The 27,429-nt window shown below is 40.8% G+C and overlaps 1 protein-coding gene across 1 annotated transcript; it reads right to left on the reverse strand.

Moving 5' to 3' along the window:
- Positions 1–3,772: 3,772 nt before the first annotated feature.
- Positions 3,773–27,342, reverse strand: ibtk (inhibitor of Bruton agammaglobulinemia tyrosine kinase). Its single transcript, XM_080896159.1, has 29 exons — positions 27,168–27,342; positions 25,722–26,578; positions 25,484–25,580; positions 24,106–24,230; positions 22,580–22,690; positions 21,082–21,252; positions 20,797–20,914; positions 20,244–20,424; positions 19,033–19,156; positions 18,533–18,710; positions 18,176–18,329; positions 15,986–16,370; positions 15,535–15,791; positions 15,362–15,448; positions 15,175–15,257; positions 14,247–14,284; positions 14,022–14,118; positions 13,779–13,880; positions 12,283–12,400; positions 12,052–12,112; positions 11,325–11,452; positions 11,038–11,150; positions 10,803–10,948; positions 10,522–10,640; positions 10,152–10,250; positions 9,787–9,942; positions 8,693–8,893; positions 5,362–5,494; positions 3,773–4,918 (listed from the first exon to the last, which is right to left on the reverse strand). Exons 2-29 carry the CDS (start codon positions 26,043–26,045, stop codon positions 4,793–4,795), a joined length of 4,032 nt encoding a protein of 1,343 aa, XP_080752285.1. The 5' UTR covers positions 26,046–26,578; positions 27,168–27,342; the 3' UTR covers positions 3,773–4,792.
- Between the last annotated feature and the right edge of the window lie 87 nt (positions 27,343–27,429).

Here is a 27,429-nt window from a genome sequence, read left to right on the forward strand (position 1 = left end):
ATTAATGCATCACGTTTCTTGGAAAACAACGTGAAGCTGAGAGGGCATCTCCTGAATGAGATCCAAGACGGCAGGTAGGGTGCCACGTTTCAGCCACACTCTGGGAGTAAAACACTTGCAGAGGCTCTAATGGTCTTTGTAAAGCTGCCAGCTCTATGACGGCCGTGGTTAGGTCAGGTAATCCTGAGCTAACTGGCTTCTTGTCTGGCAAATAGGATTGAAGAAGCTTGTTGAACTTTTATTCCTGACAGAGGCTCTGAAAAGAAACCAAGCAGCGGGTTAACGTTAAGCTAGCCAAGAACCCAGAGTGATGTTACAGCTGAGTGACTGTTGACCCCAAACCAGCAGCCAGACCCTGAACTTCAACAGGTAACTAACCAATGAGCAGTCAGCGGCAGTGTGTGGGACATTAGCCTATAGGTTCATGCTGTTAAACGATCATTTTATGAAGAAACACGAAAGTAATGTAATGAATGAATTTCTCCTGGGAGTAATTAAGTAACGCACTGCAGTGCACGTTTCTCTCAATGACCCCAACACTGATCGCATCAAGAGCTAGTCAGATGAGGACAGTGTCAGGACTGAGTCAGGACCTGGATGAATGAGAACCTACACAGACAGTGATGCATGTAAGTTCTGTTAAAAACGCACCTTGTAATAGTTCTACATGTTGAGATTGAATATATCCATTGAGAACATCCAGGCACAATCATTTTCCTGGTGCTGTAGAAAAGAAAAGCACTAGATCCTGAGACAGCAGGTCATTATTTTTCACATTTTGATAACAGAAGCGCCAACTTTCACACCAACAACACTATCCAGCCAGGTATCAAAGAGTAGGTATAAAAGAAGACCTATCAGATACTATAACTTGATTTGACTGGTCGCTTATGCCCCTGGAAAGTGTACCGGCCACTAAAAATGCTACATCACATCACACACGGTTTTGTTATTCTTAGTGAAAGACACTATTATACTCCCATTATACTGGTGCTCAAATCTGGTTATAGGAGAAACAAAAAAACTATTTCTTCAAATAGCTTCAGATTGTGACACTTGGACTGAGTTTAAAAATAATCTGACTGCAGTTTTTAAATATAACAAATATTTTTTTCAGCCCTGAAAACTTCACGTATGTATCTCCTGTACTTAATAAGTTCGGAGGCATTTAAAATACTGAAAAAATAAGGATATCTGGAAAATGCCAAATTTGCCAAATTTCTGTCTGTTATGTACTTTGATGGACTTCATTAAATTTACTGAAGGAAAAAAAAAGAAGAAGAAAATCAATAATTCTGTGGGGGTGAGGTGAATTTTCACTGAATGACCCAGATAGTAAACAATTCACCTCAGGATTAAAGAAATGAAAACAAATTACTATTCTGGTATTTCCTGGCATACTGTATACGCAGTATTTAAAAAGAAAAAAGAAGAAGTCGGAGCGCTGCTAAAGCATCATAATTATAACCATGACCATGAAGAGCAACTCGATGAGTGATTAAATCTGGCTGGATGAATGGGGTTTGACCTTGATTTTGCTTTAACCTGGAACTCTCCAGGCAAAGCAGTTGGGAATGTAGGATGTGTTCCATGAGACGTCAAGCATGTCCCTTTTTCTCCATAAACAAATTAATCCTGAAGTGATCTTCACCATCCTGAGGACAGCCCTATGATTTTCCCATCTGCCCGGCTGGAAGGCCAGGAGTGAGCACCACTTGAGAGGATGAGCGCTCCTTCCTCGAACATGCCGAACAGCTCGGTCACACTTCTCCTTGCCAAATACTACAGCACTGATTCCTAACCAGGGTAAATATAGCCCAGGAGGTACTAATGCAGCTGTCAGAGGGAATGTAAACATTACTTAATTTAAAAAAATATAATCTACATTGTCAGTCACTGAAACTGAGTGAAAAGCATCAACATAGCTAAATGGATATAGACGAAGTAAAAGGCTATAATGACATGTAATGATAAAATTGTTAAGCTTAAAGGTTGCTAATGGCTATTTATCTAAAAGTAAAGGTTAAGCAGTTAACAAAGAGTAGCTAATGGCTAAAACAATCCTCCCATAGATTTCATTGTCTCGTTTCTCTCCTATAACGTTTCTGGTAAAGGCTGCGTGGCTTGCTAATCTAAATGGTAAGAGCCAAAAGTATTGCTTAAATGGCTGCATTTGCACTGAAGTGTTGATGGTGGCATCAGCCCCAAGGTTCTGAGGACCTGTGCTAGCCAGCTGTCTGAGATCCTGGGTGAGATAGCAGAAGATACCAGCTGTCGAAAACATAATTGAATGATCCCTATTTTTCCTGCTGTTGTGTAGTGAAAATCTTTTTTTATTTGTTGAACTTTTTGCCACACAGCTATTCACCTCTCCTTCTGAACAACTCTAAGATGTTCCTTTTTTTTTTTTTAAACACAACTCTTCTACTCATTAACCTAATTAGCAGTGAGATGTTTGACCAGTTTGAATGATTTTTGGTAATACGTTTCTTCTGTTAAACTTACGCAGCATCCCAACTGAAGAAAAACATAACGGTGAGACTTTAACAGAGCCAGGCTTCCTGTTTCCAACACTTCTAGTCTGTGTGACCCTCTGCTGTTTGTGTACAAAGAATGAATCTAATCATCCACATGCTGCAGAGAGCCTGCTCCCATTTGGGTGGTAGCAGCTGCACAGTGAAGATCACCTCCTTTAACATGATTCAGCTATAGGAAATCTCAGTAAACATGTTGACCAGCTCATACATCAATGACCACCTGACAGACAGGGTGCAGTATATAAGACTGTTGCTCTGTCTGCATTCCTGTTCACAGTGTACAGCTCAGATTTACAGTACTACTACGGGGTCGTGCCACCTACCTACAGTACTGACAGTTCTGCAGTGGTTGGTTGAATGTGTTAGTGGGGTGGAGGCACTAGTGGATGAGTTTGTGAAGTGGTTTGGAAAGAATCAGAGACAATCCATGTCTACCCCGGGGCAGGATCTTGATGTAATGGAGCAACGCAAGTGCGTCCACATCAACAACAGGCTGAAGGGGATAAGTGGTCTCTATTTCCTAAGAAAACCGAGATCCTTCAGAAGCCAACCCACACAACCCACAAGATCTGCTTCCTGTCCTGTATCCATGCCCTGAGGGGGCTCTACATATTATTAGGTTTTAAAGTTATAGCTTATTGGTTAATACTCCTTAATACTTTATCTGAGCTTGTGTTCTACAGTCATATTTAGGAGACGTCATGTGGCACTACACTACACGCTAAACCACTTAATTTTTATTCAGCACACAAATGCACAGCATGAGCAGTCCTTTTGAAAAGAAAAAAAAAATCTCTCATTAGTTTCCAGGCTACGTTGGTGTGATGTCAAAAAGGAAGTTTTCTCCCTCCGAGGCATTGATTCATGTGTCATCTCTGCACCAGCTAATAGATCTTAATCTGTAATTAACATTTTCCCCGTGAGCTGTCTCTTCCTGACTTCCAATGTGATGCTCTACCTGTAATTACAGCCAATAAAATCCCTCAATCACCGTGCTCTCTGCTCAGATCGGGGTCATCACAGTTAATCACAGGTTGAGACTTAATAATGGTCATTTGCTCATGCAGGGCAGATGACGTGCAGAGAGATGGAGAGCTTAAATGTTATTTTTTATTAGATACTTTGAGATCCACATTATCCAGCGAATGACTGAGTCTCTCTGATAAGACTTTATTTAGAAATTCTAAAATTCTATTCTGTCCACTCAGATCTATGAAACACAGAGAGGAGCCAGGTTCATTGCACAGGTGAGATGTTTTATTATTGCATGCCATTTTCCCATCACATCTTTAGGCCTCAAACATACAAACGCACTGGCAAAAATGGCATCTGAAAATGAGAACATTACCTACCAAGCTTACACTGGCTCCAGGAAAAGAGCTGGAGAGTAAAACCATAAGGAGAAAAAAAATTATTTTTAGCTGCTTTACTTTGTTTATCATGTAATAGAAAGGCACAGGAGCATTTCTAGAACACATTACTGAGCAGTTGAACACAATCAACCCTACTGAGTATAGTCTGGCTTAAGCATTCGCTGTAACTTCATCAAATAACGCTTTTTATTCTATGACAAATGTGAGCGTGTTTGAATTTAAAGTAAAGGTTACTGTTTACTGCAAAATTACCATGTCACTGCAGATCAACTGAAGCACACAATGTTGATATAAAGCAGGGGGGTCCATAAAAGAAAAAAAAATGTACTGCCTTGCTAAACAGCTCACATACGACTTGCTCCTGATGCTCTACCACAGATGATGTTTGGCACTCTTTAACTTCTCTTAAGCTCCAGAGAGCCCCTGTGATGTAGCCTGGACACATTCTGTGTGGCCTGGAACGTCTCACATTTTCACTTCTTTGACAACTTCAACTTCACATCACTAATAATATTCATTTGTAAGAGTTGTTTAGTTTTTATGCCATTGTTTTTGCTGAGTAAAGAGTACATCAAAAGAAAAAAAAAAACATGCACAACTCATCCCAGTCCCAGTACTGTATTCAATTGTGGGAAAAACACTCATTCTTTCACACACAAACAAAATGCTGAGCAGCAATAAAACAAATTAAACCTAAAACTGCAGAGAGAAGCGAGCTTCGCATCACACTCCTCTTAAACTAGGATGATGAGTCCCAAGTACGTCTTAGTATGGACTGATGGATCTTGAGGAAACTGCCTGAAGTATAGAGTGACTATGGGATGAGATGTTCTCACATTGATGGTATGTAGCGGTTGTGGTGAACGTCACTGGCGTTAAACATCAGTGTTTGTTCCAGGTCGGGACTGCTATGGGACCTCTGGAAGACCTCTCCACCACTATCAGCTCATCTGGGTTGTCATGGGCTTTATAGTGGAACAGAAGATCCTGGATGGCCCGCTCTTCAATCTATAAAGACAGAAAATAACAAGGAAAAAACTGAAAAAAAAACCCAACAAAAAACAAACTTCAATTGAGAGGGAAAAGAACAAAATGCTGACGCTGAAAGCTTAATGGTAATAAGTGTTTTACTTAATAGCAACCAGAAAACCTCACAGGGAAAAAGTGTTTTTGTGAAGGCTCTGACAGAAGTCTGGCAACCAGCTGGAGAGGAGAAGAGTGTGCTGTCAAAGAGACAAACCTGGAGACACCTCATTTCTAACCAGCACTGTACAGAGTGCAATGCTGATTAGGTAAAAGTCAGTCAGATAAGGCAAGACAGGAGACACAAGAAGCATCTTCTGATGGACCACTGCCATGTTTTCCATACCGACGCTGTGCACAGAAGCTATCCAATCAGTGATGCCAAGGGTGTGTGTGCGTGCTTGTGACACACAGACACAATGTGTTACCTGGATGAGCGCCAGCGGCTTCTCTCGGCTGCGGATCAGCGCGGCTTCCTGCTGCTTCTCTTCCTCCACGATGGAAGCAAAGGTCACCAGGGAGGAGAGGGGAGGGCTGCCCACTGCACCCAGCACCCACGGCCTGAGGGGATAGATGGTACACACACACACACACACACACACACACACACACACACACACACACACACACACACACACACACACACACACACACACACGTTGGTATCCAGTGCTGCAACAAGAGTCTGAGTCAGTGGACAAAGGTTGAGTCAACCACTACTGACAAGCTCCGGTGTGTGAATGGCCACCTGTCCACCCGGCTTTAACAAGCCTCTGCCACTACTGCACAACAGTACTGAAGTTAAAATGCTTTGCTGAAGACTTTAACATGATTGCTGCACATGCTACAATAAAAAGTCAAGCTACAACCCTTTCTGATCTCTGCTGCATTTGACACAGCACTCTTCCTAGGTGTGCTGTGTCAAATATCATGGTATTTATTTGGGTCTGGGTCAGGGACACAGGGATGGATGGGAAGAGACAGAGGACATAGCGACATTCCCAAGCCAGCCAGACAATAGACATAATCTCTCTGGGGTTTCCTGGGTCTGCCCCAGAGTCCTCTCTAAGTAGGATGTGCCTGAAACACCTGATCTAAAAGGGATTCAGGAGTTATATCCCTCAACCACCTCAGCTGGTTCATTTTAATGTAGAGGAGTGTCTGCTCTACTCTGAGCCACACCAAAATGACTGAGCTCCTCATCTCTGAGGGACAGCCTAGAAACCACTCGGAGGAACTTGTTTGTTCCTTCACTTGTATCTGCAATCCAGTTCTATCACTACCCACACCTCGAGGCCATAGGTGAGGGTAAGAATGTAGACTCACCAGTGAGATGATAACTTGGCTCTGATGTTTGGCCCTCACTTTACCAAAACAGACTTGGTAAAGCGTCTTCATTACTGCAGACCACATCATCCGCAAAAAACTTTTTGCAAATTCAATTTCAAATTTCTAGTTTCACCTCTTGGCTGAAACTAGAAATTCTGTTCATAAAGATATGAGCAGAATTGATGACGAGGGGCACAAACCACTGGAGTCTGACTTACTGCTGAAGTTTAAAAATACCAGCATATTCTAATGCTGCCTTGTGTAATGCATTTATAGAGTAAAGCTGTGTCAGAGTTTGCAGTTCTCACTGCACTCTCCCACTCATTCAGTCCCCCCCAAAGCTATTCTGATAGACCAAGTTAATAGCTACATGTTTCATTACATTCAGCAGCTCAGTGGGGTTTCTGATAGCATGCAGCACACTGTTCAGTCTGTTAATCTTCCCTTGTCAGAGGAATGAAGGTAAGAACAGTCACAAGCTATATCCATTTACACACCGAGGACATACACAGCAACATTTTTTGGGATTTGCGTTCGCAAACACATTGTTTAGACTTTTATATTCAGCATCCTTGTTGACTCTAAAAATTGTAGAAAAACAGACTCCAAAACGTGACGGCTCACACATCAGTGTCCAAATGGATTAGCCTAAAAATAAAATGCAGACCTTGCTCCAACAGTATAAGAAAAGTCACACCTGTTATCATTTGTAAACATGAGGCGAGTTACTGCAACAGCAGGAAAAAAAAAAGCTGTCAGAGGATTCAAAGTGTGCACAAAGGTTGACTGAAAGCCGACTTAAACCCCTTTCCTGCTGCTTATAGATGGTGTTTTTCCCTTGAAACACCATGTATATATATATATTCACATTTCTAAATCCTCCTAAAATACTTGTACAACAACTTAGAGAAGAGGGTATAAATATATAATGTTTGTTAAAGAATACATCTATTCAACACAGTGGGTAAAATATGACCTGACTCATACAAATGAGCTACCTTTAGACTGATTTGTGTGTGCTTTAAGTGATTTTTTTTAGTTTGTAGGTCGTTTATATAGCGGGTTGTTACAAATCCTGCCAAAAACACTCCATTATGGCGCACGCTAATGTCGTATGGAAAGAGGGGCCTCCGTTTGTCTGATCGTTCATCTGGACGAGAGACAACGCTGGAAATATTTCCACAAGACATAAGCAGAGGAAAAAATGTCTGACATTCAATCACAGCGCAGATTATAAAGGCATCTCTATTAAATCTGATTTGGGATGTGGAAACTGTGTCCCAGAAGGCAGACACAAGAGCGTGCACGGCTGCTTCCTGAGCCTTGAACTCGTCCGTGTCTGCTCATCCAAATACCCGGGCGAACCTGAAACCTGCTCCCGTTTCTGTGTGATCTGCTGTGACACAAGGGCTGCCCTTATCAATTCTGATTAACATCACTGATTTCACTTGACTTACTTTCACAGCTGTTTAATATCTAGCAGTCTGCTCTTAACAGCATGAAGCATGGCCAAACATACAGCAGAGGAGGATGAAATCAGATAAGAGATGTGCTTACATACAGATAGACAAGATTAACTTGACTTTGCGGACCTGAAAGGAATTAAAAGCTGCAAAGGTGGCCAAACATAGAGGATTTCATTGCTTCCGAGCTACCCAACGTCAGAAAGAAAGAGCACGCCACTTACTACAGCTAGGAATATCTTCTGTGCATGCCGTGTTTATCCAGCTGTTGAGGAACATTGTAAAGGTCAGGGTGACTCAGTCAAGGGCAGGTCAACCCAGCAGCACTGGGTCATTCAGAGCCGTTCACCTCACACAACAAAGAGCTTAATGCGTTTCTCAGGCTGTCAGCCTATCCAACTACAGCACATCTTATCAGTGCCCTGGCACTAGTTAGCGTTATGGTTAGTTACAATCACAGCTTTTATTTTTGCGTTTCCTGAACAATAAGTCTAAACAATCACTATCACTTCCTCTTTTATATGTCTTAGCTGCGAAACAGTGCCTGCTTGTGTTACGTATATACTGTCTTCCTGTTTTGGGGGCCAAGTTTGATGTTCAGGCTGCAGAAATTAGAAGTAAAAATAATGGGAGATTACTGCTAAGACAATTGGTTATCTACAGGGCTGCAGACTGCTGGAAAAAAAAAAACACAACAGCTGATACATGATGAAACCTCAATAGTGCCTCCAAGTGGAAATCAGCAGCACAAGTCAGAAACACTCAATCTTACTGCAGCAGCAACCTATAATATGTTTTATGTAACAGATGAGGTACTCTTTGGCCATCTCAAAATATTTGGCACAGATTCGAGTCTCAATTCAGGACTATTTCTATCTCCTTAAAAAGAGAGGCTATTTTGGCTCTACCTCCAGTGTGTAAGGAAGAAACCCTTACTCCTGTACGCTACACTTTGACTTCTGCTTACCCCGCGGGTCTCTCTGACTCGCTGCCTTCAGCACACTTGAATGTGACCCTTCTGGCAGCAGGTGCAGCAACGATGGGGGATCCCAGGGTGCTCTGGCCCCTTTGCGTTCCGGTTTGCCCTGCTCGGATCAAATGGTTCTCTTCCTCCTCCAGCAGAGCCCGAAATGAACACGAGGAGGGTGGGGACTGGACAGCAGTTACCCTGCAGGTGGAAAGAAATCATAGAAGGGAAGAAGAAGTTCACAATTAAAAGCAAAAGGTGGCTACCCTTTCTGTAGCTGCTGGTGCGTTTAAGACATTACATAGTGGCTCACAACTTTCTTCATCTTGTCCCTTTTTGAGTAATTTAACCACAGATTCAGGTTTCAAATGCCCAAGCTCAAAGGGGACCTATACTGTAAGCATGCCCAACTTTGAGGGTAAAAACAAATAAATAAATACTAAAATCATAGTGTAGGGTAGATCACAAGGCAGATGACTGTGGCACATCTTATAACCTGTTTCAGAAACAGAATGCAAATTGATCATATTGCTAGTATAGTTAGTGTTACCTAATCCAAGCACAGCAACAAATATCCACCACAAGTATTCTCCAAGCCTTTTAACTAAACACTGGATGCAACATAAGCCTTCTGCTGTCAAACCATCAACAAGCAGGCAAACAATCACAATGATGCATTTTCACTAAGCCAACTTTTATCTGTTGTACAATGTAAACAAATATTTTTCTTAATAAAGCAGATCTACTTTACAAATAGGAAATATAAAGCTTTTGTAGCTGTTTGTACTTGTATTAGCTGTAAACCTGCTTTCACACACACACACACACACACACACACACACACACACACACACACACACACTTTCTGTGGAAGGGATTAACAGTAGCATTTTAGCTAAGAGGAGAAGGGAGATTTCCACTCTTGATATTTTCTACATGCTACACAATTTCACAAATACTTGTCCCATCCAGAGTAGGAATGTGTGGGCTCACTGCACAAAATGCATTTTGTCTCTTTTGAGATTTCCTGAAATATATCAGGAACACAAAGGTATTCCATGACAGTAGCGGTATTCGTATTTGGGCTCACTCACCAGGCCTTTCCACTGCTTTTGGATGGAGTGGCTGTGGGGGTTGGTTTGGATGCTGTGGACTCCGCACTGGCCTCCTTGTTAGCCATGGCCAGCATCTTCCTCTGTTTCTGGGACAGTTTAGTGGAAAGAGGGGAGTGCTTAATGCTGGTGCTGACACTGTGGACAGGTGGGAAAATAAGCAGAGCTCAAGTAAGCAACAGTTCTCATTTCCAGACAGTGGATTAAGAACTGAAAGATACATGTGTAATGTACAGATATTAGTCATTAATTAAACCCATCACTCCCTTCTATTGACTGGAATAAGTGGTATAAATCATTTTTTCATTGAAGATTTCTCAGTTAAACACTGTAGACCACCCGCCCACCTTCCAGGGCTTTTAGGAGTTGCTCCAAGAGTCTGCAGAGAGTTGGCTTCCATGTCCATGATGGTTCTCAGATCCAAGACTGGAGGTGCACGAGCAGGACTGCAAATTGAAAAAACAGAGTCAAACTTAATATGAAAGATATACTGCTCAGATTTCAGTGGTTATTCATTTATCAGGGCTGAAAATGCTTCCTTTCTGTTAACCACCCCCTCAACATAAAGTGGGTGGATATAAGGATAAAATGACATCCTCTCAAGATAGCCTTTGTTCAATCTTAAACCTGCATTTCTCAGCCGAGGAGATGTGGGAAAAACAAATTAATAAGACAACAAAAATGTTGATAAATTTCAGACCATCAAAGTTACCCTACCAGGGAAGGACCTTTGGGATGGTTTGCGGAGCAGAGTTGGGGGGAGTTGGGAGGCAGTTCTTAATAGATGTTGGGGTGCTGGGTGGGGTCTTCAGCCTCTGGCTAAAGGTTTTCTCATCCTGCAGATAAAAAAATAATAAAACTCACAAACACTTCAACTCTAACTTAACAGTGTTAACTCGACCATCTTTGCAGTCTTGATTTTAATCTAGCAATTCATCTAATTATTTCACACTTCTAACTACACGCAATGTGCAACATATTAAAGATGTAAAATTAACCTCAGCTCTCTCATGGAAAACAGGTGACTGCATGTCTCTGGGACTGCCGACCCCCATGTAGCTGCCTTCAGAGTCTGATGTGAGGAGCTCCTGCAGAGACTCAGTCGAGTTCACCTTACCTGACTTCACCAGGCATGGGGAGACCACTGAGCAAAAAAAGAAGCATGTGTTAGGTAACGTCATAAATTCAATAACAACAAGATCCAACTTCACAAAGAAGCTGACAGCCACATACCAGCAGCAGGAGGGCTTTGGATGATATCAGAGAGAGTATAGCCCCCTGAGCTATCAGAGCGCCTCCTTGGTTTCTTCTTAGCCTTCATTTTAGCTTTTTTTAACAGGATTTCCCTGAAAAAGACAATGTGTGAAATTATTAGCAGATTATTGTTAGGCTGACACACTGAAGACATTTAATAGACGTCTTTAAAGGTATCACAGATAATTCCCTGCCTTTTAGCTATAAACCGTTAGAAATTAACATAGTGATACTGTGTACCAAGTTAATACCATATTTGACTGTACCTGCAAGAGTGATCCAAATCTGCTTCTGGTTTAGGGCTGAATGTGGAGTCCAAATCCTCATCCTCATACATACTGAGGTCTGGTGCACCAGGATATGGTGTGATAACACGCTTCTGCATTGCTGGGATCTGAAATCAAATGGAGAAAAAGAAAGAAAAACTTATGAAAAACTCTATGCAATAGACAAATAAATCTAAGTATGGCTGTCTTAGAAAACATTACATCACCTACAGTTAATCAATGAATCAATCGACAAACATGTTTTCAGTCTGCAGAGGCAGGAGAAACTCTCTACAGCTCAATCTCTACATTGTGTAGATAATTTTAAGATTTATCAGTGAAAGTCAGAACAACAGGATGATTTCTGTGACAAAAGACTGGAAGTAAAAGGCAGATGTAGCGACATCACTTCAGACTAGGTGAAGCCCCACCTGTTGATAATAATGTACAAAGTGAACTTTATGTTGTGTTCAGTGTAACTTTAACCTAGCAACTGAGCCCATAAAGTCATCAGGAAACTGAAGCCAAGGGTTGCTCCCCTATAGGCTTTTATACAACTGCATGTCTTTCTACAACTACAAGAGCTGCCCCCTGCTGTTCACTTTAAAGAATTATTTTATTTCACTGGGGGGGAAAAGAAAAAAAGAAATCAAGTTAAACAATGAGCATCTTTAAAAAGAAATTCTGACACAGACTGGGGTGTTTTTAAGGGTGGAAGGGGACTCACCATCTTCCTGTAGGCTGCAGAAAGCTCCACCAGCACTTCATCACTGAGAATATCCAGAGCTCTGAGGACACCAAAGTAACACAAAACAAAAACATATTGATTAGAAAACACTTCTCCTGTTTGCTCTGCTCTATGGATCCATATTTACATGCACACGTTCTACTAAACATATTCATGATCTTGAACACACCACTTTGAATCCAAAATGCTACACTGGCTTTAAGTTCTCACTTTGATTCCAGCAGAGCGGCCATGTTGAGCACAATGAACTGGAGGCAGGACAGTTTTAACTGTTCTGCATTGTACATGATGGCAAACTCCAGGAGCTCTGCAGCGTTCTTCAGAGTCACTGAGGGCAGAAAAGCAGCGGTTTGAAACGATGCAGCTGTGTGTGCTTATTGTTTTCATGAGTTCTATGTATAAAATTATTCAGAATCAAGATGACACGAGGACAATGTGAACTTAACTTTAAACAGATGCCCCAAGGCTAATGCTGAGAATTAGATACTCTAGATTAGATTTCAGTCCTGGATAGAGAGTGGACTAACAACATTCCATTCCTTCACACATAAAGGGACACTACAGAGTTTCCAGTCTTTACAAATAAGAAATGGCTTAAGACAAGTAGATTTCTTCAGGTTTCTTCAAATGAGGGATTACTTTAATAAACACTGCAATATCCCAAACCCAAATATGGTTGAGTCAGAAATTTTTAAGATAGTTAAATTAGCATATGATAGTTCTCTGAGAAAGGCAATCTCCAAACTATATGATGTGCTCCTTCAAGCAAGGAAGGATACTACTCAAAATGTTAAGATTAAATGGGAATTGGAATCGGGGATGGGTATAACAAACGAGAACTGGGAGAGGATTTGTAATTTTCATTGGTACTCAACAAGTTCTTTATCTTGGAGAGACCACTGTTGGAAGAACATTATTAGATTTTTCAAAACCCCTCATCAAACTAAATATAAAAATGGGACAGCAGAATGCTGGAGAAGATGTGGATCAGAAGAGGCACATCATTATCATATCTTTTGGGACTGCCCTAACTTAAAAAATTACTGGCTGGGAATCCATAAAACTTTGTGTGAGGTTTTTAAGATAAAATTTGACATCAATTTTGTAAATTTGTACTTGGGCTTGGTTGTTGACTCGGTCCGGGGAGGGGACACAAAACTCTTACAAGCGCTATTAGCGGCCAGCAAAAAAAAAAAAAAAAAAATCACTAACCAGAAAGTGGTTAAATCCAACTCCGCCAACACTTGAGGACTGGTTTAATGTGGTTTTCGAAATATTTAAAATGGAAAAACTGACATTCTTTTTAAAAATTCGGAAAGACAAATTCTACAAAATATGGAATAAATGGCAGGTTGACCCTCAACTTCATAATATGTACCTAATGTAGTTTTTGTAAATAAGTTAAACATGCTGCATTATGTAACACATTGTCAAGCCAATGAGTTAATTTTATTTTTTTGCTATCAGAATGTAAAACAAAAGGACTAAGAAAAAGGGTTTTTTTTTTTTTCCTTTTCTCTTTTTTTTGACTAAATAATGTCAATGCACTTTATTGTAACAAGTCCTTTTTTTTTTTCTTCAATAAAAATATAATAAAAAAAAAAAGAAGAGAGAATTAGATACTCTCAAATGAAGGGGGCTACTAAAAGAAAAAGAAAAGTGCAAGTGCAAGAAGTTATGTCACAAACTGGAGTAAGAGAACGTACGGTTCTCCGTGATGACGACCTCGCACATCTCCTTTAGCCGTGTGATGAGGAGCTGGTCAGCGACAACCAACACGTTGCAGACAAACTCTACATTCAGAGACTCTGGCAGGGAAAAGTGAGAGAACAGTATGATCAGTGTGGGGTTTTCCCCCACAGTCATCTAAATTTGGAGAGCACATGACCATAAAAAACAATTCAAAATGTGTTTTCATTAGGGAAAAAAACCCAAACTTGTTAGGTTACCTTTAATCGTGGGTGACTCATCTGTGTAAATGTACTCAAGAATGACCTGCAGGATCTCTGAGCTAGTGGGCATCTCGAGTGCAGAACAAGACGTGGCCTGAAGGGTTGCAAGACAATATTATCAGAGTACCAGTACGAAACTGTGTGACTTTAGAGCTGTGACTGGTTTAAAAAAATAATAATAATTATATATATCACAACAGAAGGATGGGGGACTTGGCATACCTCAATCCAGGGGTTACCGAGCATACTGTTGAAGTACTCTGCAGAAGGACAGAAACAAGAGAACAATTGAAGTACATTTTTCCAAAAAAAAAAAGAAAGAAAAAAAAAGTGTTTCTAATCAACACTAAAATTTGGCTACTCACGTGAAGCGAACATTTACATAAAATACAGGTTTCAATTTTGGTCAAACTGGATGACTATCGAAAACATGTTACTAGGTTTTCTCACGTGTACTTCTGGAGAATATTGTCTCCAAAAAGGCCTACAATAATTAAGGAAGAACTGGATGTGGAACTGCCTCGATTGCATTTGCAGAATTTTGGGTTGGGGGATTTATTTATATAGACAGCTGGTGTTGGGACAGAACATGGACCAATATTAAGTACCCTAGGAATGTCAGAACGGTTGGCTGCAAAACTGCAGCCAACCCCACAGTCTTCTAAGAAATACTGTTAATTACAATCCTACTGCTTGAACAGAAACTCTGCATTTACATTCAACTGGGTTTTTATCTTAAAAACAAACCCATTTTAAAACATCTGGTTCACTTTACAGGTATTGTATTTTGTGAGGTTCATTTTTTACACGTCTCTTTGTTACCTCAGCTAAGGAGAATATGGTGTACGGGATTACTGAAAAAGTCATTCTGGATCCAGGAGGGGGTAGCATGTGTATCTAGATGACATGCATGATAAAAACTCATCTTTTCAGTAACAGTATTTGAACCTACAGACTACCTTTGCATGCTCTCTTACAGGCAAAAGGAAGGAAAACCAGTTGTGCTACAAAAGGTAATGAGTTACTTTCTTAAGCGGTTAGCCCTTTTAGAATTAAATGGTGCAAATGATATGTTATGCCATACACAGCTGTGCAAAACAAACTGAAGTTACAGTTTTTACTGATTTGAATGCTACCTGATTCATCTTACCTAGTCTGGCACAGAGGACACTTTTATGACAAGAAAACTCTTTCCCATCTTCAGATTTCAGAGTGACATCACAAAGATAAGAGCTGCACAGACATAGAAAGAACAAAATATACAAACAGTTAAGTTGTGTCTGACAAGTTTGCAGTTTATTCAGTAACTAAAGCTGATTATAGACACACATACGTACCATTTCTTCTGGTAGAATTTTGGTTTGTTGCCTGTTTTCTTGTTTGTAACATTAATTTTTCCATTTTCGTATTTGACACCATCCAGTCTGTGCAGAAATAAAAAAAAATGGATGAAAACAAAGGACACGAAATCTGTATTGCCCTTGAGCTTAAAGTGCGCTCGGCTTCTCACCGTGCCGACAGGCTGCCCAGGCCGAGTTTTTTTGCAACACCCTGTAAGGTTTTCACTGGGTTGGCACCTCCCTCGTTGGCTCCGGCCTTGTCACCTTTGCTTCCTTTCCCCTTTTTGCCAGGCTTGGAGCCTTTGCCCTTGGCCTTGTCACTGTTGCCTTTGGCTGCAGGTGGAAGGGAACGGTACACCTCGAGGGCTGAACGACCACTCAGACCCAAGTCCTGCAGGCTACTGATAAGCCTGCCCTCCTCTGAATCCTGGCCAAGGCAATGGATACAGCAGAAGACAGTCTTCATGAATCAACACAGCCGAGTCAGAGCTAACAGACCTCCCAGGTCAATGAAAATGAAATTATTGTGGAGTTAAAAATCAATGTAGCATAAAGAAAAAGCTACATTACAGTACAGCGTAATCAAGCACATATGATTTTCCTTTTTTTTCCCCCCCTCACCTGGTTTGGGACTGTAATGACCCCCGACACTCTCGGCCTCGCCCCGTGTACCAGCAGCTCACAAGAGTCTGTGTAGATGAAGTGAAGAGCGTATTCCATCATGTCCGGTGGGATTTTTTCCAGAATGAGCAAATCGCACCCCACGGCATCTTCGCTCTTCCTCACTTCCTTATCGAGCTCCTCATCGACCCCACAGTGCTCAGACATGAACTGCTTCCGGAAGAACTCGGACCTCATGGACAGAATGTACTTGTGAGCCGGAAAAGTGCGATCACCAGCCTGAAGCGTCACATCGTGGATGCTGTCCATTTCGTCCGCCTCATCCAGAAGGCTCCCGAAGTGCTGGGAGAAGGATGACGGAGAAATGCTGGGAACCTCGTACAGGCTGGAGTACATATACACAGGGAACATGATTGAGGTTTAAATGATAAAAACTCATTCATTACAAACACACACACAAAAACCCAACTGGATTTAATCTTTCAAATCCAGTTTAATCAGAAATGATATAACATAGCTTTTGAATAACAAGAGAAGAATGATAGCAAGTAGCTTAGCCCTTAAAGAGACAAGAATCTTCCCAGCTGACTCCTAATAAAGCAATGAATGTAATGAGCAGAGAGGAGATCTAAAAATAAAAAATAAGGCACGAGCTGCTCAGAGAAACAGTCCACTCTCCTGATTCATGCCTAAGCAGCTGCAGTGTGAATCCAAAACACATCATTTAGTGACCTTTTTAAGTATGAAGGGGGGGGGGACTTTAAAGTACCTCTTTTTAAGTATTTAACATTTAAGATTTTACTGAAGTGTGGATAGTAGGGCTGGGTATCATCACTCATTTCTAGAATCGATTCGCTTCTGATTCACAAGGTCCCGAATCGATTTGATCCACGATTCGATTTAATTCGATTAGATTCAATTCAATTTGAATCTGGGAAATTTTGACAGTCAGAAATATTATAATTCAGATCAGTAGATTTACATATTTTTGTATCTATAAAAAGGAAGCTGACACTCGCAAGACTTTATCAAAGGTGTGAGCATCACAGCAGATGCCTTTGTGTCAAAGTAGCTGAAGATAAAACACAGAAAAACATGAAGGTGATTTTCCTGGCCTGGATTTTATAAAAATATTCTGCAGTACATCAAAAACGAAAGAAAATCATTAATCAACATATGAACATTACCTCTGACGTTACAGCGGTTTTATTAGAGACACGGCTAAGCGTTTTGCATTTTGCATAATTTTAAAAAGTTTAAATTTGTTCAGTATTGAACAGCAGAAATGAGGGTGGTTGTTGAAATTTTGTGAGGTTTAACCTGAGATTCTGGCATTTCGGGCAAAATAAATTTATATTTATATAAATTTATATTAAAGAAATCGATTCAGGATTTTAATGAATCGATTTCACGTTATCCAAGCCAGAATCGATTTTAATCGATAAATCGATTATAAAAACACACCCCTAGTGGATAGTTATAACCATGTTTTTATTGCGGATGGAAGAACTTATTACACTAGTGATTATTATTAGTAAAGATCAGAATATTAAACCTCTTCTTTTTACTTAAGTTTAGATATCATACTTCATAGACATAAAGAACTAAGATTTTAAGACTTTACTTCTTCATGTCAGTTGTTCCTTAGGTGTTAGTCATTTCATTATCTACGCCTTGTTCGCAGAGGCTGTGTTTAAGCTGCTTTCTTTCTCAAGCTTTAAGTGGATAACCGATCCAAAAGTGGCTCTCTAGGCAATAATAATTGAATTTTATCCAAAATGTTTAAGATAAAACTACCTTACAATCATTCTGGACAGTGTACCTTCTGGTGCTGCATTGTTGCCTTCATACTGGGAAGTAGTCTGTGCTCACTGGCACACACAAAAAACTTTTTCATGGCCATTTCACCTACAGTGGGTTACCTAACAGAGATGTATAAACTATTGCATGTGTGGGCTGCTGGATTAGGCAATTTTTTAGGTTTGTGTACCTTTATATAATATTTTGGTTTTTTTGTACACGACATTTATTTTTTCTAATCCATCTCTAATTCACTTTTTCTTCCTGACCTTGTACTCCTGTAACAACTGTATTTTCCCAGCGTGGGATGAGCAAAGTCTCTATCTACAGCTCTACTAAAGTGTCCGTCCCTTATTGTAGTGCCTTTTCTTCACTTGAGGGTATGTGTACCTGGTTTTTGGGTCAGCCTGGAGAACTCCAAAATTCCGGCCCTTTGAGTCCATGGTAATGCTGACAGCTCTGTGGACATAGGGGAGTTTCTCCAGGCGGATTCGTTCATACAGTGTCCCAACATCCGAGTGGCCACACACCTCCACACTGCCCTCTGTAACACAGAAGGAAAACATTTACCACATACTGTAATAATCCATTTAAAGGGACTCCTCTTAACTTTCATTGAAATGTATTTTATAGATAGGCCACAATATAACAAAGTCTAATCCCAGCACGGATAAAAAAAAGTGTGGAGGAAAAATAAATAAATCAATTGCCAACTTAACACACCTTTCTCCCCCCTAAATTCCTCACCTTTCTTTTCCCCGTACTTCTTATATTCTCCAGCCCACACACCACTGAAGCCCTCTCCATCCTGAGTCACAAACATCATGCTGTTCTTGCTGAGAGCGATGTCCGCCATGAAGACCTGACGCGCGTACGCCCACCGGCACTGTCTCACCGAGCTGCCAGTGGAACGCCAGCAAAACACCTGACAGAGACAAGAGAAAAACTAGTCTTACTCACCATTTTTATCTATAGGCTGTCACACAGGTAAGGCAGATTTTGGATTGTGTAACCGTGTAGCATAGGTTAGATAAGAATAGGAAAAGTAAAGTGATGATAAAAATAACAGGATGTATTTCTTTCCATGTACCAGAATTTAATAAGTGAAGCACAAGTGAACTACAGCTTTACTGTTGTACATCCCTCTTCTGTTGAAGATACAGGAACTAAATGGTGCTTGTCTTGTGGTTTTTAAAGCACCTCTAAAGTAGAACAAAAAGCACAGCGCTGCATAACAGTGCACTTACCCTCCCAGCTGTATCCAACGCCAGAATGACCACCTTTTCCGCTCCTCCCTCGTTCAAGATCTGTGGAGCTACTCGATGGTCCAGACTCCCCCCACTGACCAGGACCTTCCTGATGTTGAGCTGCCTGTAAGAGACCCATCAAAATCAATAATCGGAAAAGAAAGAAGAGCAGGAATGTATTTACAAATACATACATTTGTATGTACGACACTAAACTACAGAACTCACAGAATAGACAACTATTTCCAATCTAGGGGATGATATTTAATACAATAAAATCAAACTTCTAATAAAGCTGTTCTCAAATATTTTTTGTCAGACACAGAGCAGTGCCTGAAATGCAGTTCATTAAGACTACACGTTAAACAAGCAGCAACTTCTGAGCTGCAGTGAAAGAGACTTATATTTATAGATAAAACAATCGCTCGAAAACAAAATAAATGAGAAAATTGCTGTGCTTGTAAAAAAATCTTCACATCTGGCTCTAACATAATGACAGATAAAAGCGCTGCGTTTTTTGCCAGAGTATGAGCAATTTTCAGTAGAAAAATATGAGAAGGTTGGAGCAAAGTGAAGACTGTCCATTAGTTATTTGATTCCAGATGGTATTGTTCTATCAAATTAAAAGATGGGCCATTTAACATAGCTTAATCTAAAAGCTATTTATTGATTCGGGTATAGGATTATGGTCTAGTCTAACACAATAATAATATGGCAATGTGAAACCTTTGAGTCTCTCATAGTGATGAACCGACAGAAAATTATCAGCCGATTCTGCAGCTACGCTTGGCTTTGCTACGAAGATCAATTTAACCCTTTAGCCAGCCAATTTTAACCCTTTTTTTTTTTCAACTTTTGTTTAGCAGTGAGTATAAGCACAGAAACACAGTTAGCAAACCACTGCCAAACTGAGTATATCATCTAGCAATCAGGAGTCAGTGGAAACAACAGCGGCGAACAAAACCAAAGCTAAAGGAGACTGAATACTAGATGCAAGCTTGCCAAATAGCCAGACAGATGACTCAGAATAAGTTACTGCTCAATGTGTAAATGATTAATTATTTGATCACAACACCAATCTAAATGGGGATCATGATAATGTTGAGCTCATACTTTGTTTCTGCTGCCCCCACATGGCCCAAATATACATTTTTGCAGGTTTAAGAGCGCTAAACTTTAAGGTTGGCACGATATCCTACTGATTTATTCACCTTGAAGCCATCTTCTTGCATTGGTAGTCAGCTAAGAGGTACACATCCCCCTTCTCGGTCACAACTACCGTTGCACCATCACTAGCTGCTGCCATAGATATGGCTACATCCTTGTGGTACAGAGCTGACACCTGCCGGGGGGCTGTTACGCACTTTTCTCCATTTGGATCCAGCAAGTAACCTGGAAAAGAGGACAAAACATACCAGAAAGGAAGTGATTATTAAAGAGTTTTTTCAAAACATGGAATGATTTTATTTTATTTTTTAAATCTCCTTATTATCTTATTAATGGCATTTTACAAAAATAAAACGTCTCTCCTACAATAAGTAAACTGGAAATTGTGCAAAGCTACTTTTGCAATACAATCATTATTCATGAATTTGTGCTAAATATACTGGCTCTGTTCTCTGGCATGGTCACACATGACCCCTTGCTGTGTGTTTCATCTTAAACTGACTGATCTAAACTGTTAAATCATATCATGTATCTGAAAAGTGTTTATTTTTTTATTTTGTGGTAATATTTTGGCTGACTTTAAGGATGAGGACTTACCCAGTTGGCCTCCATTGAGTCCCATTGTATAGACAGCCTCCCTGGTCCATAGCACTGTGTGGAACCTTCCTGCTGCAACTCCAATCACAGTCCTACCTTTGAGCATCTTGGAGAAAACCTTTATGAAAAGCAAATATTACATCATAAAAAAAACAAAAAACAAAACAGATAACATCAATTCATAAGGTCCTTTTATATACTAATAATGACCAAATTAATTAAAGGTAAGCCAAAGCTTGATTGATTCACTGCAAAACATCAGCAGCTCCCACTGCTACCTCCTACCTGTTTAGGTACAAATGCAGAGGCGGGAGGAGGAACTAGGCCCAGCTGGTGGAATGTGTTGAGACCAAACGTATAAACATAGCCTTCCTCTGTCAGGACCACTGTGTGGTCTTTAGCTGCTGCCACCTGGGAGCAGTGATGGGACATCAGGCCTTCTACCATTCCAGGAACCTGGAAAAAAGCAAAAAAAGGAATGAGACAAAAGAAATATAGCCAAAAATATAAAACAAGATAAAGAGAGAGAAGCAGAGGGTTTAACAACTGTTTCCAAGCCCATCTGAAGTACACGAAAGAAGTGTTAAATTCGTATCAGCAGAAGGCTGATACCACAGCTCTACATTTCATTGGTTAAACCATTAAAAGCTCAGAAAGCAAATGAGACTGTGCATTTAGCGTAACAGACTTAAAGACATTTCTGTACCGTATATCTGTGTAGTTGGGATCTTAAGTTACAGATGCGATACAAGCACCTCTCTCACTTACCATCCCCGTCTCCAAGTCCCACAGACAACCATAATCCTCTAGTGAACACAATTATTGTACTTCCTGTGGCTTTATTGAACACAAATTTTTCAGCATGTACTGAAAAGTGTCAACTGAACAAAGTAAGTGAACCTTTGTGCTGACAGCTTTTAAAAATCTCCTTAAAATATGTGTTTTGAGTCAAGGAGATATTGAGCGCCCCTCCAGTTTGGCAACTGACAAAATCTGCTTTTCTACAGAAAAGAAAGGAAAAAAACGTTGGTGGGAATAATCACGTCACTAGAGTGATGTGGACACCCAAGATTGTGAACTCGAGGACGAAGTGGAGTGACAAAAATAACCCATCAGCCTTTTACGGCTGAAGAGTAAAAATAGAGGATTTTCAAGACTGTAGATGCTCACAAGATCAAACAACAATGTGATGTATGAAGTTAAGTTTTGTTAAGCTTTGTGCATTAAATCTCATGACTAATATTTAATTCTGCAGGATTAATCTAATTTTATTTTTAAAAATGCTACATTTTACTGACATTTTTGTATTATTTATATATTTTTTAATCACTATTTTATAATCATCATCATCATCTAAAAACATTTCTGACTGGAGGAGGCACTCATAGGGATCATTTTGTATGTGAGCACACATGGAGACCAAAGCAGAAAGCTTGGCTTACCAGAGAAAGCTGATAACCACCGTTATGATACCCGTTATCTACAACTGAGGTTTAAGGTTTTCCCAAGCCAGCAAGCACAAAGAAAACCTGGCTGTTTTGAACTTCATTTATAATAGATTAAAATAGATTGTGTTTGTCTAGAATTATGATTTAAATGAATATCAAATCCAGATCAAGTTTCAAAACCACTTTTTTTTTTAACCTAAATTTTCTGTAACTGAAGCAATAAAATGCACAAGCACATGATTATGATGATAATGCATTGATATATTTGTTCATTAAAGAGGAAGGAATTCTTCATTTCGTTTTAAATATATTTTGACATGATGACCAGATCTCACCAGATAAGTCTGTTCATCTCCATGGCCAAGTCTGCCTCCCTGTCCATGCCCGCAGGTGAACACCTGGCCTTTCTGAGACAAGAACACAGAGTGGAACTTGCACAGCACCACCTGCAAAAAGAAGAAACAAACGTAATTGTGGTATCCCCTTGTTGCTTTCAGTTTTAATAGCCTGCATATCCCACTACAGGAAAATTACAAGGTGCTTGGTTGTGCTGATTAATGCTCTTGTCATTATAATTTTGACCTCACGTACGAGGCTGCAATGCATCTCTTTCCATGTCCCTGGGCCAACCCTTCTTGTAGCGATAGTAAAACACTACGGCAATAAAAGGCCAGGGCACAGGTGGAAAAGCAAACATCATTACTAATACATCGCTCCCCTCAAGCCTTCAATAGAGCACAGGGATGTCTCCTGAAGTATCGCATTGATGTGGACATCCACACACATGCGTACACATGAGTATAGCTCATTTAATTAAAAACATGTCATTGTGGAATTAATATTTAACCTCTGGCACCTGCTGGATTGGACTAGGTAGACAAAGACTACACTGAGTCTCACAGGGTCATGAAATGGTCATGAAATCAGATCCACCTGTCCTCGACTAGCTTTATGAAATGACTCCTGCAGGTTAGAGGGAAAAAAAGAAAAAGAACAACCCTCACACTTTCAGCTGTAAACAGCAATTACACAACATTGGGCACAGATAAATTATTAGTCAACAGATAAACAGAAAGTGAAAATATAGCAAACGCAGTCTTATCTTATTCCGACACCCATTGGGTACACAGACCACTAGGGGTAATTGAACTGGTTCCAGGAGCTATATTAATCACACTAAGAGCCTAGACATGACAAACGCATGAAATTGTAGCCTGGCTTGGCACAGTTTAGCTAGCAGGGGTTAACAATGTACAGACCAGCTCCACTAAGTCACAAATGAAGGTTGTACAAGAGATGGTAGACCACGCCTGATGATACAGAAACAATGCTGTATTAGACTCAAATAACATTACTGATCCAGCCACCTCCTAGATGAACCGGGAAATGAGGCCATGACTCACTACAATATGCCCCATTATAGTATGTAATATGCTTTAATGTATAACTTAATACATTTATCGCAGGTACAGTTTGAAGCTCTCCAGCATAAGCATTATTTCAGCTGCTGTGGACTAAACAGTACTGGACAGCTGAAAGGGGGAGGGAAAAAAAAAAAAAAACATTGCAAATTTTCATGTGCCCTGAGGAGAAGGTGGTGTAATACAGGGCTCTGGGGATAGGAGTGTTTTACTGGTTTTACCCAAGTGATGTGGCTTATCTGAAACACCCATGTGCACTGGCTTTTTTCTTTTTTTTTAAATTTAATGTAATATCTTGGTACTCAGTCAAAACACGGAGCTATTACAGCATTCCTGGTGCTACAGGGATACACATGAGTTGGGTTTTGAGGGTGTGAGGTAGAAAAACACTTTCCCACTCCCTTGAGAAATGTTAAGACAGCAATGCGTTGTTAGCCTACCTGCTTGATGTAAACTCCAGTCCTGGCAAAGACATCGACAAGCTCAGGGTGCTGTCGGCTCTCCTGATTGCCATGACCGAGGCTGAAATTTGTATTGTTTCCCCACGTGTAAACTTCAGTTGGGTCTAAGGTGAAGAAAGAAACACTATTTCAAAAAAGAAAAAAAAAAAAGCCAAAACACTGTCTCCACCTAATGTTCGATTTAACTACAGAGGCCTGTAGTGCAAAACTGGATTTGGGGTTCAGTGAGACAGCACATATGCTGCAAACCTAGCCTGCTCTTGACAGACGGCCTAGGTTTGCAGCCTGCCAGTCCAGAGCAGTCCTAGGCTGCTCTGGACTGTTCTGTTCCACAAAGGAGATCAACGCATACCAAACAACTACCTGCTGACCAATCAATTCCCTGGAAAATAACATAACTATTCCTAGAAAAGCCTGGAAACCTACTACATACACAATGAGGTCCACAATGCGCAGGTAGGAACTTTTGCAGACTTTTGAAGCCTCAATATAGCAATATGAAACTAAAGTGGAGAATTTTAGCTCTTGACTTGGTGATTTTGAATCAAATCGAGCACACTAAACATGGTTACTGGTTTAAATTCTGTTTTTGTAGTTTGCCATCACCAGTGTGTGAATGTGTGGATGACTGAATGTGTAAAGCGCTTTGGGGTCCTTAGGGACTAGTAAAGCGCTATACAAATACAGCCCATTTACCATTTTTATATTTATTCTTTATTTGTTTTCAGACCTTTTAAACACCGCAGGGGCTTCAGCTGCAAGAATAACACAAACACGTCACACAACACAGACTGTTTAACAGAATACGCAATTGTAATTATATGTCTGAATCGCCTGTGTTCCAGTGATACAGCTATGATAATGATAAGTCTGTTACCTGACACAGTGAGCTTTTCTGGTCTCACTGAGCAAAGCTCAGAGTGCACTTAAACACATTTACACAGAGCTTTTCAACACTGAACTACTCTGCAGCACTTTGCCTATCACACACACTTGCATTTTGCTTATTTGACTGCAGCAGCCGTGTTGCTTTCAGCAGGTGGTTGTATTTTTGTACTATTACAATCTGATCATCATAAAATAGACTGCTCGGTTGCCATCGGACCTGTCCCTATTTGTGGTTAGTCATATGCTGCCAACACAGCCTCTTCAATGTGGGCTACATTTGACTGATCCAGCCGATAACCACTTACCTATTACCAGTGATATGATAAGGGAAGGCAGAAAAGACAAAGATATCACATATATATTGAATCGTAGTATATGCCCAAGCTTTGTTCTTTTTTGAACAAGCGAAGTGACATATCTCCAAACCAAAGCATTAAAAGCAGCGTCTGAGGGGGTCGGCTTTTCTTACCAGTGTTTCTAAACAAGACATGTGATGGGCGGTCCTTCATGGTCAAGTCCAGGACTGAAAGACCCTCCTTGTCTTGGGTGGAGAGAAGTCCCCCATGCTGCAATTCAAAATTCAAATGTAGGTCAAAGTTTGAGTCTCTTCAGAATAAGGTTTGTCATTTTACAGTACTAAAAGCTTTGATTGGACTGTTTCTTCTTGGTAATAATTTGAATTTTGATGGCACTCCATCAACACACACCTTGACCAGTGATATGAGACAGTGGATCTGTCCATAGAAGGCGCTGCGGTGCAGAGCGGTCCAGCCGGACTCCTTATCTTTAAGCATCAGGTCAGCACTTTTGATTTCCAGCAGCCACTCCAGCAGGGCCTTCTTACCCAGTGAGGCTGCCAGGTGCAGGGCTGTACGACCGAAGGCATCCCGCAAAGTGGCTGCATTGTGGCAGTGTGAAGTCAGGAAAGCCCGGAGCTGCCCCTCAGAGCCGCTTGTTAGTGCAGCAACCACCTGGTCTGCATGCTGCTGTGAGCGGCATTTGGGGGTGCAGTCCAGCGGTGCCTGATTCATCCTGACCTCTGACAAATCTTCACAGTGAAGCCCTTGTCCTCTTGGCAAAGACCTTCTGCCAGCCCACCGCCAATAATGGCAAACACACTCAAAAACAATGTAATGTGTGGCAACAAACAACAGAAACAATCGGGAAAAAAATAGGACAAAAATAAAACAGCCGAGGTAGATTGGAGTGCTAGAATTGTGCTTGTGTTGAGGTTCCACCGCACCCTAGCGACTCCAGAGCTCTGCGTGACTCGTTTCAGTCCACCATTTCGACCAAGGACCGCACACAAGGCTGGGTGCTCGCAGTGTACAATGGCATCAGGACTTTAATAAATACAAAACTTCTTTATGAATTTATACAAAAGAAATTGTACAACATCTGCAAAAAATAGTCTTCCCTCTAATTATGTACAAAAGGCAACAACTTCACCAGCCCTCTGACCTTCTCCTCCTGCAGTCCCAACCATCAAACCTGAGGGGAAAGGCCACCTTCCCCCCCAAATTTTGACACCTCTTTTTCACAACTCCATAATTGTAGAGTGTACCTAAAGGAGAAAGTTGAAGCACACATTAGTGACAAAACAGCGTCCTCATTTTGATTACATGTAATCACGTGTGCAATAGTCAAATACAAAAGTGTAAACTTCAGAACAAGTCTGCCCTAAAATCAGTCTGAAGTAGCTCGAGTCAGCTGAGTTTACAAGGTTTAATGTTGACTAATCACCACGATTATGTAACAGGCTAACTTAGCTTAGCTTAATGTTAACTGCTGTTATTGTCCACTCACCATTTGGTCTCGCTAATGGTCAGCTAAAACACCCTTGATGTTAAGGCCTAGTGGCCCCATTTCTTTAATAGAAACAGTCGTATCTCCTTTATTGCTTATCTAACTTGCTGCAGAAGCAGGCTGTGCACAGCAGCTACTTCACCCAGTAATATTAGCTCATCCTGCCTAACAGGGTACTGCAACATAGATAATTTCAAAGCGGGATAAACGCACGGATTTGGACAAGTTTGAAAATCAGCCCAGTATAGTTAATTAAAGACAGTTACCTAATACTACTTTGATAGCTCGCTTAGCTGACACATCATCGCAAGCTAACGTTAGCAAGCTAACGTCGGGGTATTGCTTACCTTCCGCTAGTGAAAGAAAAAAGAGGACATGGAGAAAGTAGCATCAACGACGTAAATCCACTTTGTCATTACTACAAATGGAAAACGCAATGTATTTTTTCGCCGGTACGAATTTTGGACAGGTATGAGCCCCTGCAGGTTAGGTAAGAGAGCTTGCATCAATGTCAAGACTTCTGATTGGCCACGGCTCCTGCATCCTGATGTCCTATTGGCGGATTTTTGGGGCGGTCAGTCGCTCTGTGGGTGATGTCATAGGATGCGA

Source organism: Rhamphochromis sp. 'chilingali', assembly GCF_963969265.1.
Source record: "Rhamphochromis sp. 'chilingali' genome assembly, chromosome: 11".
NCBI classification, from domain to species: domain Eukaryota; kingdom Metazoa; phylum Chordata; class Actinopteri; order Cichliformes; family Cichlidae; genus Rhamphochromis; species Rhamphochromis sp. 'chilingali'.